The sequence below is a fragment of the Carassius auratus genome, unplaced genomic scaffold, assembly GCF_003368295.1.
Source record: "Carassius auratus strain Wakin unplaced genomic scaffold, ASM336829v1 scaf_tig00217198, whole genome shotgun sequence".
Classification (NCBI taxonomy): domain Eukaryota; kingdom Metazoa; phylum Chordata; class Actinopteri; order Cypriniformes; family Cyprinidae; genus Carassius; species Carassius auratus.
The window spans coordinates 86129-102329 of NW_020528938.1; the positions used below are offsets into that span (position 1 = coordinate 86129).

Genomic DNA, 16201 nt, shown 5'->3' on the forward strand with positions numbered 1-16201 from the left:
ACTATGATTTATGGCAATATAATTGTGTGATTAGTTGACTGGTGGCTTAAATAAATAACCACTAGTCAACTAGAAAAATCTTTAGTCGAGGTCAGCCCTAACAGTTACTGGCTTAATAAAATAAGAAATCCTCTGTAGTGTAGCTTGAATAGCAAACAATTGACAAACAAAAGTGTGTGGCATTAATGAGAATTGCAGATTGTGAATGGAGTGACACCATGCCAGGCCAATGAATTTCAATGCTTCTAATTACACATTATGCATTCTTTTTTAACAGGTTAAAGCTGTCTGCTGTCTGCTGTCTGAGCATGGATAATGGGAAGACTTTCTTCACTATCCTTTATCTGCTTGTTTACAGCTGTTTCGGCACAGCTGGAATTAAAGTCTCACAAGTCAGCCGAGTAGAGAAGGGCATGACATTGTCTAAAGAATTACTCCAACGTGTCAATGATTTGGCTGAATTTGTTTTAAACAAAAAGGAAGACACAGCTCGTGACTCACTACTCAAAGTCCTCAAAGTCTTTAGTTCTCTTGGCAAAGTTGCAGCAAGTTTTGGCTGTATTGGGGCATTAATTAGCTTCATCTTTGCCTTCATTCCACAATCAAACCCAATGTTTGAATTCATGAAGGAGCAATTTGCCGAGATCAACCGTAAACTCGACTCTCTCTCTCTTCAAATTTCAACCCTGCAAACAGAAATGGAATGGACAAACTATGCTAGCAGCTATGGCAAAGATGAGAATGTGATCAGAAACTCTTGGGCCAAGTTGACAGAATTCATAAAGACCGCTCCCGTTGCCTCCACACAGGAACAGAAGACCAGGCTGGCTGAGAGGTTCACCACTTTCTATGAAAACACTGGCACAGAGAACAGTGTAGCTAACTTCTACAGATACATTAATGAGAACAATCCTGTCAGCTTGAATAAGAATCTCTTACAGCTCATCATTGAGAAATCCAGCGGAGATTTTGATGTCCTGGTCCAATACACCACCTACTTCACCACTCTGATGGTTTCAGGACTAAAGCTAAATGTGTTTTATTACAAACTAAAGGGCTATGATGCTGACACAAAGGCACAAGAAGCAGTCACACAACTGTCCAACACTTTATCAGCCATACAGGATGCCTTGATTCAGTGTGCTGATGGCTTTGAGACGTGGGCTTATAAGGACGCTTTGAAACTTAGCAATCAACGATTCTCAAGTACTGAAAAGCTAGCTACAGATATTAAGAAACACTTGGAGAGCAAGTTCCACTGGTTAAAATGGATAGTAATTGCCCACTCAAACACAGATGAGTTTACCTTTGGACATTCAATTAACTTCGATGCTCAAGAAAAGGCATCAATTCACCTAATTCATCAAGAAAAGGGGTCTGCTGTTGATCAAAACATAAAGGCCAGCATTCAATCCAGTTTGGAAAAAGTAATTATAGTTTCGAAGATTACCATGCAGTGTTTAACAATGAAGGAAGAGCTACTCCACAGGTTTGGTGCTAAAGTTACCAGCCACATACGGTTTCTTCATGCTGTTAAAAAACCATCAGATTATGCACAAACAGATATGGCAGATATTGAGATGAGGTGTGAACCAGTATCTTTCTCCTTAAGAGACTTTAGTATCTTCCTCAAAGCAAATATTGTGAAGCCTCCCTGCTCAGACGTGAATTGTAAACATGGAGAATGTAAACCCATCGAGAGCACCACACAAGGATTCTGCAAGTGCCATAAGATGTTTTTTGGTCCAGATTGTGAGGAAAGCATCCAAAATATGATTCACTATGAAGATCTTGAAGATGAAATCAATGGTATAACCTATCAACCAGTCCCCGATCTGACAGCGATTTATTTTAGTGTCAAGGAGCTGAAGGACTTCACTAAAGAAATGATTGAGTCTGTCCGACATGACATCCAGTGGACACAAGTCTTTGTGAAATACAGCAATGTAATTCAGAGGTTTCGCTACATCTCAACATCATTTTCACATCTTCAAAACAGTACAATAACCCAAGACTACTATGTTTCTGAAGCTGGAGCTCTGTTCACAGGGGGACCCTCTTTTCAGTTTTACCTCAAAGAATTTCATCACATGATGATGGGCACTGGATTTGGAGACAAACACAACATTCTGGATATCTTTCGCGAGTCTCTGATCCAGGACTCACAAAGTCATTCTGGTGAACCAGTAGAATGCACAAAAGGCTACAGTGACCAGATTGATTATTTTGTACGCTACCTATTTGCCCTGGAAAAGGAAGCAGTTTTAGCTTGGTCTAAATATTTACTGGTCACTGGAAAATCAGAGAACACTGCTTTTGTTAAGAAGTTTTTTCAGGACTACGTCTCACAGCAATGGAAACTCTTCAATAAAAATGGATGTGGCCCGCTAAAGGCTGGGGATCTTCAGAACAACCACTGTGAGAAGCTCTACCACAGCACAGCCCAGCAGCAGGTGAAAATTAAATGTGCTGGATTATACAAGCCTTTCCCCGAGATCGTAGTGTGTTCTGGAGGGAATTGGAGTGCCTTACCTGTGTGTTACGCCGAGCAGGTAAACGGGCAAGTTGAGTGCAAATCTGAAGGTGGAGCCACCGCCTGCAAGGCCTTATGCTCGCCTGGCTGGGGCTCTGCCACACACCCTTGGCCAGCAGAGTACAAATGCTCACAGCCACCCTGTCCTTCCTTCATACCTCACAAGTGTAACAACTGCACACTACACAGCGTTTGTAAGTACGATGAGGCCTGCACTGGCTTCCTCGGCACATGTCGTGATGCATGCTTGGTGAATCCATGTGGAGTGAACACCAACTGCTATTCCCATAATCACGATAGGACCTGCAACTGTGTGAGCCCATGGAAAGGAGACCCATACCAGGGATGCAAGAGTCAGGACCTCAAGTGGGTAAATCCCGATGGCGGACCCCGCAGTAAGAAAACTCTTCTACTTCAAATATACTCACATAAGATTAGGCTGATTCCTACTTTCAATGTGCTGAAGTCCATGCCAGCAGGGCATAGCATCTGGGTATGCAGGTGCTAAAGGGCAGATTGGGGGCCCGCCGAGCTGAGGAGGGAAATTTTGATCGAAACTAGGTAACGAATAAAGCCCTGCCCGAACCCTTGTCCGACAGCTTATCAGAATTCTTAGCCCAACTCCGACGGGAGCCTTGGTCTTTTTTCTCTCTCTCCCCCATTGCACAGCTGCTGTTGTAGCCATTAAAATAGTTCAGTTTAGTTTTTTTTAAGCTAATAAAGAAACAAAAAGAAATATAGATACTTTGCTATTTTTTCAGACAGTGAGTTGAATATATAAACCCTGTCTCAACCTATATTTAAAAAGAGCCACAAAAAAAACTATTGATTATTGACACAAAATTAAAGAACATTACAAATATTTAAAGGTCCTGTGACATGAAAATTTCACTTTCTGAGGTGTTTTAACATTAATATGAGATCCCCTAGCCTGTATATGGTCCCCAAGTTTCTAGAAATTGTAATCTGTGTAAATCCAGATTTTGCTATCTTTCTCTGCCTTAGATCTTATATCTCCTCCTTGTGACGTTGTAAGGAGAAATGTTACCTCCCAGATAGCCACTGGATGCTGTAACGGAACAGGGCCGCAAAACGATAGAGCCGGGTCTGGCCCGCATCCGCCTCACGGACTCGTTCCGGAGTCCAAACGCACATCGGGCCGAAGCCGTTTCTGGTCTGTTTTTAGGGGTTGTTGCGGATATGTGCCAGCGCCGATCCAGCACTGCCTGATCATCCCGTTACATATACGTAACGGGTGCATGAAACGATTCCGCCTACCGGAGCTGTGCCGGATGTGTTGCGAATCCGCTTAAATCACCACTGTCCTTTTGCCTTATTTTCAGCATTTTTGTCAGTTAGGGTATCATAGTAACCTATGCTACCAAGGCATAAACCTACATTTTCACTACAATTACTTGGCTATAAATAAAAAACTTGACTTGATAAAGGCTAGTTTCAGTTGGAGCAATGCATAGGCCTATAGGCTATAGCTGAAATAAATAGTTTTAATGATTAAAAACGCATACTAAAACAACGTGAACAAAGTTAACAAACACAGAATTAATGACCACGAATTCATATATTTAATTATAAAAAACGAACAACAAAGTCATGAACAAAGTCAACAATTAACACAAAACACAGTCAACAACAAACACAGAATTAATGGATAAAAAAAACGCACAGGCTATAAACACAATGTGAAAAAAACAAAACATGCACTTAAACAAAATCACTAGGTGGGTGCTGTGGCAGCTGGTGCTGTTGCTGCTCCTGCTGCTGACACGCCAATCTCTCCTTGCGCCCTCCTCTCCTGTCCGCCGAAAGGGCAAACCACCTTATAGCATGCCTCCATATTTCAGCTTCTGTTGCAGTTGTATTTATGATTTAGGCAATTCAAAAATCTCCAAGATTATTTTAAATAATGATTCAATCCATTTCAAACAAGTTCAAAAAATTAAACTTGGACTTGAGAAACGAGCCATGTGTGTTTTTTTTATTGAACGTAACAGACACTTAGGCTAGGTGCGCACTATAGCATATTGAAATGCGCAAAAAGTTTTTTTACTCGTCTGGACATCGCCAAGACTAACTTTTAAAATTCAGCACATTAGCGCAAATATATGCTATGATATGAAAAAGTTGATTCGGTTATCCTATAATTGGGTCTATTCTGTGCTACACTCATAGGCTATTTGTATAGCACAGTAGCGCTATAGCAGATGAGGCTCTAACATAACACAGACTGGTGCGCAAATAACAGCCTGTAACTGCTATCTACGAAGCAAACAGCATTTCACTTGCACGTTTAAGTAATACAGTAAATTAGAATAAACGCATAAAAATAGATGTACATAATAAACACATAGAATAGACACATAAAAACTTAAGTGTGGTAGCCTTTTTTAAAGCCATTTGGTTTACGAGGGCACAGTAATTGTCCTCACAAACCATGTCAGATATTTATAAACCATATACAAGAACTCACACACAGGGTAACCAAATTTCCCGGTTTCCTATTGCTGAAAAATAACCTGTACGTGTAGGAAACAGTCACGGCTCGTATCAATATTTTATCTCGTCCGTACGATTTTCAGATAAACTCACTCGTGCCGTGTGCGTGGACATACGATCTTCCGACCATCTGAATTCGCACCATGTACGCCCGCCTTTAGGCACATCAGTACTTACACGTTTTTTTTCTCAGGTACCTTAGCAGGAAGGTTTCTTTAAGTGTCTTGATATGACCACAGTCTCAATTTCATCTGTTTCTTCGTGTAATAACACACAGATTCAGTGATGGTGAGATCAGTAGATGGGAAACCTATTCCTCCCTCCTGACCTTTTGTAAACTTTATTTATGACAAAGAACAGCACAGATATTCTAACAATCTGTCGATAAACAGCTTGTGTCCTCGGTTTCTGTTTGAGTCAGCTCGTGCTGGGGACTGACTCTGAAGTGGTCACAAATTTGTGTACAGTTTATGGAGCTAAATGCTATACCCCCAGCAAAAAGGCATAGTGACGCCCGTGCTTCTTGTGTACATTTCGGAGAACCAGGACAAATATTTCAATTAATCGATCGTTTCGGTACCCAACCCTACACAGACATGTTAAATATATCTATAGAATGCTTTAAATTACTATTGTGATCCGTAAAGATGCATTCTCTCTAAAGTCCAGTGAGGAGATGGAAAGTCAGGATTATAAACTTCATCTTTGCAACATTGACTGAGAAAACACTAGTTTATTTATAAATCATTTAAATATCTCTGTACTATTTCTCCAACACATTAATGGTAATTGCGGTACGCTTTTGCATGTCCTTGAATGCAGAACTTGTTCTTGTTCGTTTATTAGTTTTTTGGGCCACTGTGCCAAGATTGTGTTTGCATGCAGTACGTTGAAAGATAAATTAATAACTAAATAAAATAAGATTAACCTCTTAATATTTATGATTAAAGTCAAAATTAAAACAATAAAATCATGCTTACTGTAAAATTAATGTGAAAATTCCACCTAAAAAAGAAAGACAGTAGCATCCAAGCTGTCATTCTTCACAAGTAAAACAAATGAAGGCTCCAACTTTAAATTAAATAGTGATGTCAAAGTTTTATCGTTGGCTTTTCTAAGGAAGGCTATGTTATGTTACAACTGTTGTGACTATCACAAGCTGTTTTATTGACTGTTTATGTTTTTTTTAAACTAGGGCTTCACAATTAAATGTCACCTGCTTTTAAATGGAGAAGCACTTAATATACAGAGCTGTAGTTCACTGACAAGCTACGCAATATCGCATTCATAATCACAGATGAATCGCATGCAGTTATGAACGTGATATTGAGTAACTTGTCGTAGAACTACGGCTCTGTATATTAAAGGGTTAGTTCACAGAAAAATGAAAATTATGTCATTAATAACTCACCCTCATGTCGTTCCAAACCCATAAGATCTCCGTTCATCTTCAGAACACAGTTTAAGATATTTTAGATTTAGTCCGAGAGCTCTCAGTCCCTCCATTGAAACTGTGTGCATCGAGAACAAGTCAATCTATTGTTCGTTAACTGGCTCGGCTCGGTGTTCATCTTCAGTTCTCTCTTCACAGCAGTTCAGTCAGTGTACTGTTTAGATTCAAGATGAATGGCATGCTCAAAAGGTAGAACATCTAAAGAGGCAGTGTATAGAAATAAAATCTCTGATAGCCAAGGCACTCCATAATTAAAATGTCTTTATTGCAAAAATGACTTGTCCTAAATGGACAACTTTAAAATGCCCACGCGTAGCGGCATGGGGCCTTCTTCAGTGCATAGTGAAGCAGATAAAAAACTGATCTTATAATGACAAAGACACACAGGTAGAAGCAAACACACATGTGCTGACAATCAGTATTGAAGGTCTGCAGGTAATTACTAGGACACGCCTCTCACACCGTTCTCAGCACTAAAACTATTAGTCTCAATAATAAACAGAAACACAGGCAACAGATAGCATGCATATATATTCATGCATACATTGCTAGGGCACGCTTCTCACATGGTTCTCAACACCGAAGCTGCTGGTCACAACAATAAACAAAGAAGCAACAGATAGCATGCACATACATTCATGCATATATTACTAGGGCACACCTCTCACATGATTCTCAGCAATAAAGCTGTTGGTCACAATGTAAGCAAAAACACAAGCAACAGATAGCATGCATATATTCATGCATACATCTTCATGCATACATATGCATACACATATACAATATACAGAATGAAAAGAGTAGTTACAGGAAAGGACAATATTACAAAATCACAGAAAAGGTCTATAATCTGTCTCCTCATTTAATCCTGGATAGTCCATTGCTTTGAAACTCCATATCCAAAAGGTTTCACGGTGCAATAACAATAAAAATATCACTTCCACGTATTGATTTTTTAATCATTTCAATGCCCTGAATTCTCAAAGATGAAGGGTCACTATGGTGTATTTCTTTATAGTGTTTGGCCATAGGGTAATCTTCGTTATTGACTCTAATTGCATATTTGTGTTCATAAAACCGCTCTTTTAGTTTTCTTTTAGTTCTGCCCACATAGAAACACCCACATGGGCATTGTAGGTGTTAGACCACATATTCAGAGTTACAGTTAATAAAACCAATAGTCTTAAATTCTCTCTGCGTTCTCAGATCGCAAAAAGTCTTACTTTGAATGACACCCTCACAATGACTGCAAGATCCACACCTATTGGTTCCCCACAACCCTTTTTCTAGCCATGTTTTTTGTCCAGGACCTGGAAGGTAACTTCTTACAAGTTTGTCCCTTATGGATGGTGCCTTCTTGAGCATAGTCATAGGCGGCTATGGAAAAACGTCTTTCAGAATAGAATCACTTTGAATTAACCCCCAATTGGACTTAATTATTTGTTTCATTTCAGAGGCACTACTTCTATATTGGGTAACAAAGACAGGTCTAGAGTTGTTTTTAGCCATGTCTTTCCTCCGCTTTTTTTTCTTTAGTAGATCAGAGCGTGTTGTGGAGCGTGCTTTTATTATTGCTTTTTCTATCATTGGTGAGTAGCCCCTAGCCCTGAACCTTAATGTCATATCTTGAGCCTGCATTTGCAGAGTCATTATTGCAGATGCATCTAAGACGCTGAAATTGTCCAAAAGGAATGTTATCTTTCAGGTTCCTTAGATGGAAGCTGCCCTCCAAAAAACCACGTTGGAATCTTCGGAACCAAAAGAAAGAGATAGATTATAGACCTTTCCTGTGATTTTGTAATATTGGTCTTTCCTGTAACTACTCTTTTCATATATTGTATATGTACATGTGTATGCATATGCATATGCATGAAGGTGTATGCATGAATATATGGGTCATTCCAGAATTGCGGGTACATTTCAAGTAGAGAAAGAAAACAAAAAACAGGATTTATTTTTTTCTGTTCAACTTTTTTATTTTCATAGAATGAACTTTAAATTCATCATTTTCAATATTTGCTGATCTTCAACTTGTAAGATTTAAAAAATTAATACTGAACAGAAAAATCTGTCAACTCTGTTATAGACAAATTGGGTCAAATATATACAGTTAACAAATGTAACACAATTTTAAAACCTTTCATCCCTAAGAGAACTTTTGTCTTTTCATCCATTAATGCAACTTTAAGCATAATAAGATAGAGACTTTTCGTTTTGGGGTAAAAATATCAGCACATTTAACTGAAAAGTTGCCTAGATTGTCTGCATTTTCTCTAAGCATGGCTTTAAAAATGAATGAAATCCTTTAAAACTCCATGCAGTAAGAATACTAGTTATGCTAATAAGATTCTGATCAATTTGTTAACAATAAAACACATATGATGATATTTTTTAAGTAAAACCTTAAAAAAACAGAGTTGACATTGATCATAACAGAGTTGACATTACAAACAGAGTTGACCACCCATAGTTAAAAGATCAAAAACAACAACGTTTTCTGCCAGTGTAATAAGATCCACTGAGTCGAGTTGCAAAGAAAACAGTGCAGCTTTATTCAAATAAATGTAAACAAAATAAACAAAGCTGACACTCCCAAAACAGCAGTTCGAGGGAGCAAAGCTAGACTAAATATAATGGGTGACATGGAGGCTATTTATACACATATTTATACACTAAAGGCTTGCTCGACTTGAACCGGCGCTGCACAGACTGATCGGTTTATGACATTGAAGTACCGCGAGAGTGATTGAAAAGCATAAGAGCCGTCTGCTGTCTAATCTCTCTTGTGGTACTTTGCTGTCATTCATCGATTTGTGCAGCGCCGATTCAAGTCAAGCAAGCCTAAAGACTAATGACTAACAAGAAACACCTGTGAACAATCAGACAATGAACCAATGAGAAAACAACTGAACAAACAATAACCGATAAGAATATAACACATGAACCAAAAGGAAGCACATGAAAAGATCTAATGACAGGATAACGGGAATCACAAGACAAACAGGAACCATGACCATGACTAAACTTCAAAAAGAAATGAAACCATACCAAACGTGACAGCCAGACTCTGAAACTTTTGAAACCATTTTAAATGGTAAAATCTAAATGTAAATGATGCTAAAAGTTTAAACAACAATTTAATCCTATCAAATACATCTGATATACAAATATTTAATGAACTTGAAAATGAACTGTGTCTCAGGCATTACTGATATAGAAAATAAAATGCCATAGCGGTCCCCTCACACCCTGGGCATGCAAATTAGTTATTGGCCATTTCTGCCCATATGTCTTTGTTTATTTCTACATGGCGTCCCGTCACCGCGATTGGTTCTGGGATGATTCTGAGGACATCATCAAAGAGATACCACAAAGTATCCTCATGGTTTGGCCATAAGCAGCGATTTTTCCCAACTTTGTGCATGCATTTGACTTTTGCATGTGTCTCATTGACCTCAGCGATGGTCCCAGGATAAATTTCATCATCATATTTGATGACACACCACTGTCCAATTAAATTTTTGATTTCCCAGTTGATTTCATGTGTTTTCTGTGATTGCTAATCTTCGGTGGTGTCAGAAAGTGTTGGTTGAACCTCAGTTTCAAAGGTGGCATAAAGGATGGGCTGAACATCAAATTCAAATCTTTGTGTGTTGTGACATACACTCAAGAATCTGCTTAGTAGAGCAGAGACAGCTGACATCTCTGTAGATTATCTTTCCTGGTGTGAGAGTGATCATCTGATGGAGGCTCATTGTTGAAGGAACCACCGGGAGTCGTTTTGGCATCTTCGGTACAGCTTTCCCCACAGCTTCCTCATCCATGTAGAACAGCTGTATAGAGGTCTGGACATTCAGTAGACAATCATACAGTGTCTTGGCATTTTGAATGTCTTTTTCTTCACTGACCAGTCTGTCCGCTGTTCTTTTTAAAACTCCACCCACTCCATCTGGAGCACCTTTTCCGTGGCTTGCTTCAAAGAAGCTCCATGTGCCTTTCTTGAAGCCCTTCTTGAACAACTCTGTGCTAAACATATAGAAGTTGCCCTTCTGACGGTATTGGGCCCACGGTCCATCACTAAAAAAATGAACTAAACTTACCGATGGACGGTGGGTTTTCACATGATCAAGCACAGGAGCCAAGTGTGTCCATATAGCGGGTGGACTTTTCTCTTTTGATGTTGAGATGGTAGTAAAGCACAAATGTTTGTCCTCTCCACCCACATGAAGGATTCTTGTATGCAGAGTTGCCTGCTGCTGAGAGGATGCAAAATAAACTGCCTGAATTTCTGCTGATAATTTGCATGCATCATTTTCAGAAAAATCAATGTGAATCAAACACTCGTCAGATTTCATGTTTTTCTTGAGCTCCCGGTAGTGGTTGTACTGTGTTTTATTGTTGAAATGGTGCCTTTTGAAAACTCTCAGCTGGTTCTGAAACCTATCAGTCACCTATCTCCTAGTGAACACTCCATCTCCTTTTTCACAGTCATTCGGACTGGTTGTGATTCTTTCTCACTTTCTTTGTTTTCCTTTCTCCCAGTTCAGTTGTCCACTGAAAAAATCTCACTGGAGCCTCAGCATTATACCCACTGTTGAGCTGATAGATATTGCTTCTGCATTTGGCACATTCTCCATTCAAGCATTCTTTAATGTCTCTTATCCTTGCAGCTTTAGCATATATTACTCTATACAAAGATGAACACACATTTGAAGTACTAGCTTGGCCAAGTGGTAAGTAGCATTTAGCAGTACGAGTAGTCCTAGTTGTAAACTTAGACAATATAGCAGTCCTAGTAAGTGATGGGATCAGACGATCTCTGTTGCGGTGTACCAATTCGCTTACTTGTACTACAACCTAAAAGTATGTACTCTTGTGAGTGTGTAGCAGTAAGAAGAGACGTACTACTGCATCATCATAAACGGACAGGTCTGTCCCATCCTGTCACTATAAACTGCCCTGAGATGATTGATCTCTTAACAGTTAAAACCATCCACATCCAAATTAATTTAATTTTCTACAATTTCTTAAAGAAATGCAGCAGCACATTGGTCTAACAGTCAAGGATCTTTCATGAGGAGTCTCCCTTAATGTTAATATTGTGATTGAAAACAATGATGCATTTAAATGTTAATGGCCAAAAAACCCACAGAACAACATTCTATGATTTTGGATGTACTATTTCTATTTCTGAATACCATTTAGAGAGTATGCGAATTGGGACACAACCTGTGTGTTTGTGTGGTGTTGGCTCATTTAAACTTGAAGATGAGGATCGCAGACAGGCGTGTTGATTGTGAAGTGAGTGCAGGTGATGAAAATCAGGGAGGATTGTGGGAGATGTAGTGCGCAGAGGTGACACTGACATTCAGCTACAATTAAATGTTTGCAATCTTTATTGGAATCAAAATTAGGAAATCGATAAGAATTGTTTAAATTCAAACAATACCTAACCCTAGTTGTGGAGTTGTAACCCTAACTCTTTGCTCATGTAAGACAACAGCATTGTATCTTCAAGCTAGAAAAAGCTCCTCGCACATCACTGGGCTTGATTAACCCTTAAATCCTTGTCAGTTATAGATTCTGTTCGTTCTAAAGTTGGCCTTGAGCTGTGCAGAGCCATCGGACCTGACGGGGGGTGGCACAGTGGATTCATAAAGCTTAGCTGGTGCTATTATGAAAAAGACTGGGAAACTCATAAAGCCGAGAGCTATGAGGTACTTCAGTGCAGTACATAACAGTTATGTTTAAAACACTACAGATAACAAATACACATGCGACAGCAGTCAAGGAGATGTTGCTTCTCCAATTTCTTGAGAACTTAAATACTGTATTAATAATCTGCAGGTTCTGGTTGATCCGTGCGGAGGACGTGGCTGGAAATGGGTGGAGGGGGCACAAGAAAACATGTACACCTATGACGACTCGAGGAGGTTTCCAGGAGTCCATTACTACGTGTGTAGGTTAGTGCCAATACAAATACAATACATATTACTCGAGACACTTCATAATAACTATAGTATAATAAAGTACTTGCAATTGTTTAGCAAATAATTTATACATTTTCAAACAGTATTTAATACACTAATGGACTATATGTAACTGGTGGCTCACAACACCCAGTGTGATGTGCGGCCAGCGACTTTTTTCTGTGTTTCAAACTTTTTTCTGTGTTTTGTGGATTTAGACGCAGGCAGCAGATTCACTCTATCTCTTTATTACTGATTTAAAAACACAAATAAACAAGTGTGAATCACCCTTAACTTTTGCTCTTCCATGCAGTCAACAATGCAGAAAAATAAAGCGAAGGAGACAGAACAGGAAATTATGTTGGCTTGTGATACCACAACAATTAAAGGGCACCTATTATGCCCCTTTTTACAAGATGTAAAATAAGTCTCTGATGTCCCCAGAGTGTGTACGTTAACTTAACTCAAAATAAAGAATAATTTTTAACATGCCTAAATCGCCACTTTTTGGGAGTGAACAAAAATGGACCATTTTTGTGTGTCCTTTAAATGCAAATGAGCTGCTGCTCCTGGTCCCCTTTCAAAAAAGAGGGCGGAGCTTCAAGAGCTCATGCTGCAGTGTCTTCCCCGCAAAAGACTGCAGACTCAGAACTTGTTGATCATTTGCAGTCTCAACTTCACAGGCCGGAGACTTGCTCTTTTAGTGTCCTTCCCCCTGACAGGACTCAGACTCAGAACAAAGAGTGTCTTTTGGAAAGCTAAGCTTTATCTCTCTTGGATGAGGAGGTGATGGCAATCTCTTTCCGATGCAATCTGGCGCGTCCCCATTTCCAGGCTGTGTTTGGCCGTTTCCATTAGAGCAGATGGAATCCACCCTTCTTTCCTCCTGTGGAACTTATTTGCATAGTCCAAACACACATTTAGAAAAATGTCACTAAAGTTTTAGCAATGCATCATTCACTTACCAAACCACAACCAGAATACCTTTGGCAATGTTACGAACGCATTGAGTCCAAATATGTTGGAAGAAGACTGAACTGTCATGCTAAATTCATTAGTCCACTACCAGCTGAATTTGTGTAAGGTGTTACACTACACGTAGCTGCCACTGAGAATACTTATTTCTCTGATTAAGTATGAGAAGTGTGTTGGACAGTTTATCTGATGGTGTTGGACAGTTTACTTATGTCAGTCCACTAGTGCAATCAAAATGTAGCAAAACTTTGTTCACTATTATTATGTGTGTGAAGTCTAATTAATTACATTTAAATAGTGCTTTTCTAGGCACTCAAAGCGCTTTACGTTGTCAGGGGCATCTCCTCGTCCACCACCACATTTCACATTCACATTTATTCATTTAGCTGACGCTTTTATCCAAAGCGACTTACAATTGCTATATACGTCAGAGGTCGCACACCTCTGGAGCAACTAGGGCTTAAGTGTCTTGCTCAGGGACACATTGGTGTCTCACAGTGGATTCGAACCCCAAAGGCATGTGTCTTATCCACTGCGCCAACACCACCAGTGTGCAGCATCCACCTGGATGATACAACGGCAGCCATATTGCGCAAAACGCCCACCACACACCAGCTTACTGGTGCGAAGGACGGTGCTTGTTGACAGTTTAGTGTCCCCATCACTACACTGGGGCGCTAGGACCCACACAGACCACAGGGTGAGCACCCCCTGCTGGCCTCACTAGCACCTCTTCCAGCAGCAACCTAGTTTTCTCAGGAGGTCTCCCATCCAGGTACTGACCAGGCTCAGCTTCAGTGGGCAACCGGTCTTGGGCTCCAGGGTGATATGGCTGCCGGCTTATTGTGATCAGTTCTCAAATTAGATTGGGTCACAGAAAATTAAAAAAAATACATTAAACGAAACTTTATTATTATTAACTGCGCTGTCGTCGATGTGAATTACATACAAATGTGTTAAAATGCATCAAGCATTAAATGTAGGTTTATTGAAAAGAATATATAGGTTGTACAGTATCAAACTAATTTCTATGGAAAGTCTATTAAACATGGAAAATGTGTGTGCGAGTATGTGCTTAATGTATTAAAAAATTAAAAATAAGGAACACTGAATATGAATGTAATTAATGTATAATAAAGGTTGGGTTTAAAGCACTTAATCATTTTCCAATTTTCCATGACCTGATTTAAAATGAGAACTATTTACTGTTAATAAGTAAAAAAAAAAGCATTGTCTAACTCTTTATATATATATATATATATATATATATATATATGTCCTGGTTAAACAATGGTTTGTTAATTACAGTGACGATGAATGAGGAACTCAAAATTTGTCTAGTAATGTATTAAAGTTGATCAAATATTAATTATGGTAGTTTTCAAATGATTTGTAAGTACTTTATTACACTACAGTTATTATAATTTCTCATTTTGGGGGGAAATAAAAAGAAGGAAGCCTTTATAAAATGTTTATGTTTGCAGACTTTAACTGTAAAATAATTTAATCCAACTCAGAAATGTTTTACTGAGATTAAAAACATGTCATGTCTGTGTTCTAATGTTCTCCTTTAATTTTTTTTTTTTTGCCCAATAGTTTGAAGAGAAATGGCTATGTGGGGAAGCTTTTCAACACGCGACGTGGCTTTCTGTGCCATTTTCCCCTTGACTCATATACCCGGGATGGAAGTTTCTATGCTCTGGTTACACAACCATGTATGTGAAGACACTTCACCATGATTCACTGTTCAGTGCTTACGTTTCTCTAGTTCCTTTTTCAAGCTTTGATTTGATGGAGGCTGTATTCATCTTTAAAAAGACAGACTGAACCTAAATGTTTAGTGGGATTTTTTTTTTTTTAGGAATAAAAAAGTTATAAATTGTATTGGACATTAGAATTTAATGAAAGTGAGCATGTGCAGGATATGTAATGTAAGTTTGCAGTAAAATTCAGTGCTCTCTGCAAAATTTAAATGTTTCAATAAACATTCCTAAATTTACATACAATGTCTTTCTTCAGTGTTACATCTCAAAATAATATTTGCGGCTTAAATATTTTGTTGACAGTAGATTTTGGGAGTGTATAAAATTCACTTGATTTAACAATTTACTTGATAGTGATCGATGAGTAATTAATATCAGTCAAAATAAAATCTTATATTTAAGAAACTTTTTAGAATTTTCGCTCTGGGACAACACTGAACTTCTATCCCTCACAGCTTTGTGCAATCATTTGCAATCAAGTCGACAATATCGCTGGAAATTAAGTGTCCCCATCTACGCAAGCCAGAGGAACCAAAACTCCATCGGTGACAGAATGGAGAAAAAACCTTGGGAGAAACCAGGCTCAGTTGGGGGGCCAGTTCTATGGAGCCAGAATGGTGCCTTTAAAATTTGGCATCACAAATTAAAATTGTCAATGAAAACAAAAGCGGAACTGAAAAAGGAAACATTGGCATTGAAACATTTGCATTGAAAACCGTTGTGTTGGCATTGAAACAAGTATTGGCACTGAAAAAATTAAATAATTAAAATCTTACAACCTTATTATTTTATTGTATTGGGATTTATTTGAATTTTTCATTTTTTCTTCATGTCACTTTTTCAGTGACAGATTTTTTTTTTACAATGTCACTGTTTTGGCGTGGAGATGGGAGGGGTCTGAGGGGAGGGTAAGTAGAGCGTAGTTTGCATATAATTTGCATATAGGCATACTGAAGAAGTAGGCCTACTTCACTTTACTGGAACCCGTCGTCAG

At 38.8% G+C, this 16201-nt stretch overlaps 1 protein-coding gene across 1 annotated transcript; it reads left to right on the forward strand.

Annotated features, from left to right (window-relative positions):
• The first annotated feature begins 296 nt into the window (after nt 1–296).
• On the forward strand, nt 297–15360 carry LOC113100223 (SE-cephalotoxin-like). The gene is made up of 4 exons (XM_026265012.1): nt 297–2928; nt 12075–12217; nt 12348–12463; nt 15041–15360. The coding sequence occupies exons 1-4, from the start codon at nt 309–311 to the stop codon at nt 15165–15167; spliced, it is 3006 nt and encodes a 1001-aa protein (XP_026120797.1). The 5' UTR covers nt 297–308; the 3' UTR covers nt 15168–15360.
• The last annotated feature ends 841 nt before the right edge of the window (nt 15361–16201 follow it).

Bases quoted from the DNA above. Each gene is read 5' to 3' on its own strand.
- LOC113100223 (XM_026265012.1), top strand. From the start codon at position 309: ATGGATAATGGGAAGACTTTCTTCACTATCCTTTATCTGCTTGTTTAC. The intron at 12,218-12,347 runs GTACTTCAGTGC...AATAATCTGCAG, and splicing joins ATAAAGCCGAGAGCTATGAG to GTTCTGGTTGATCCGTGCGG. The intron at 12,464-15,040 runs GTTAGTGCCAAT...TTTGCCCAATAG, and splicing joins GTCCATTACTACGTGTGTAG to TTTGAAGAGAAATGGCTATG.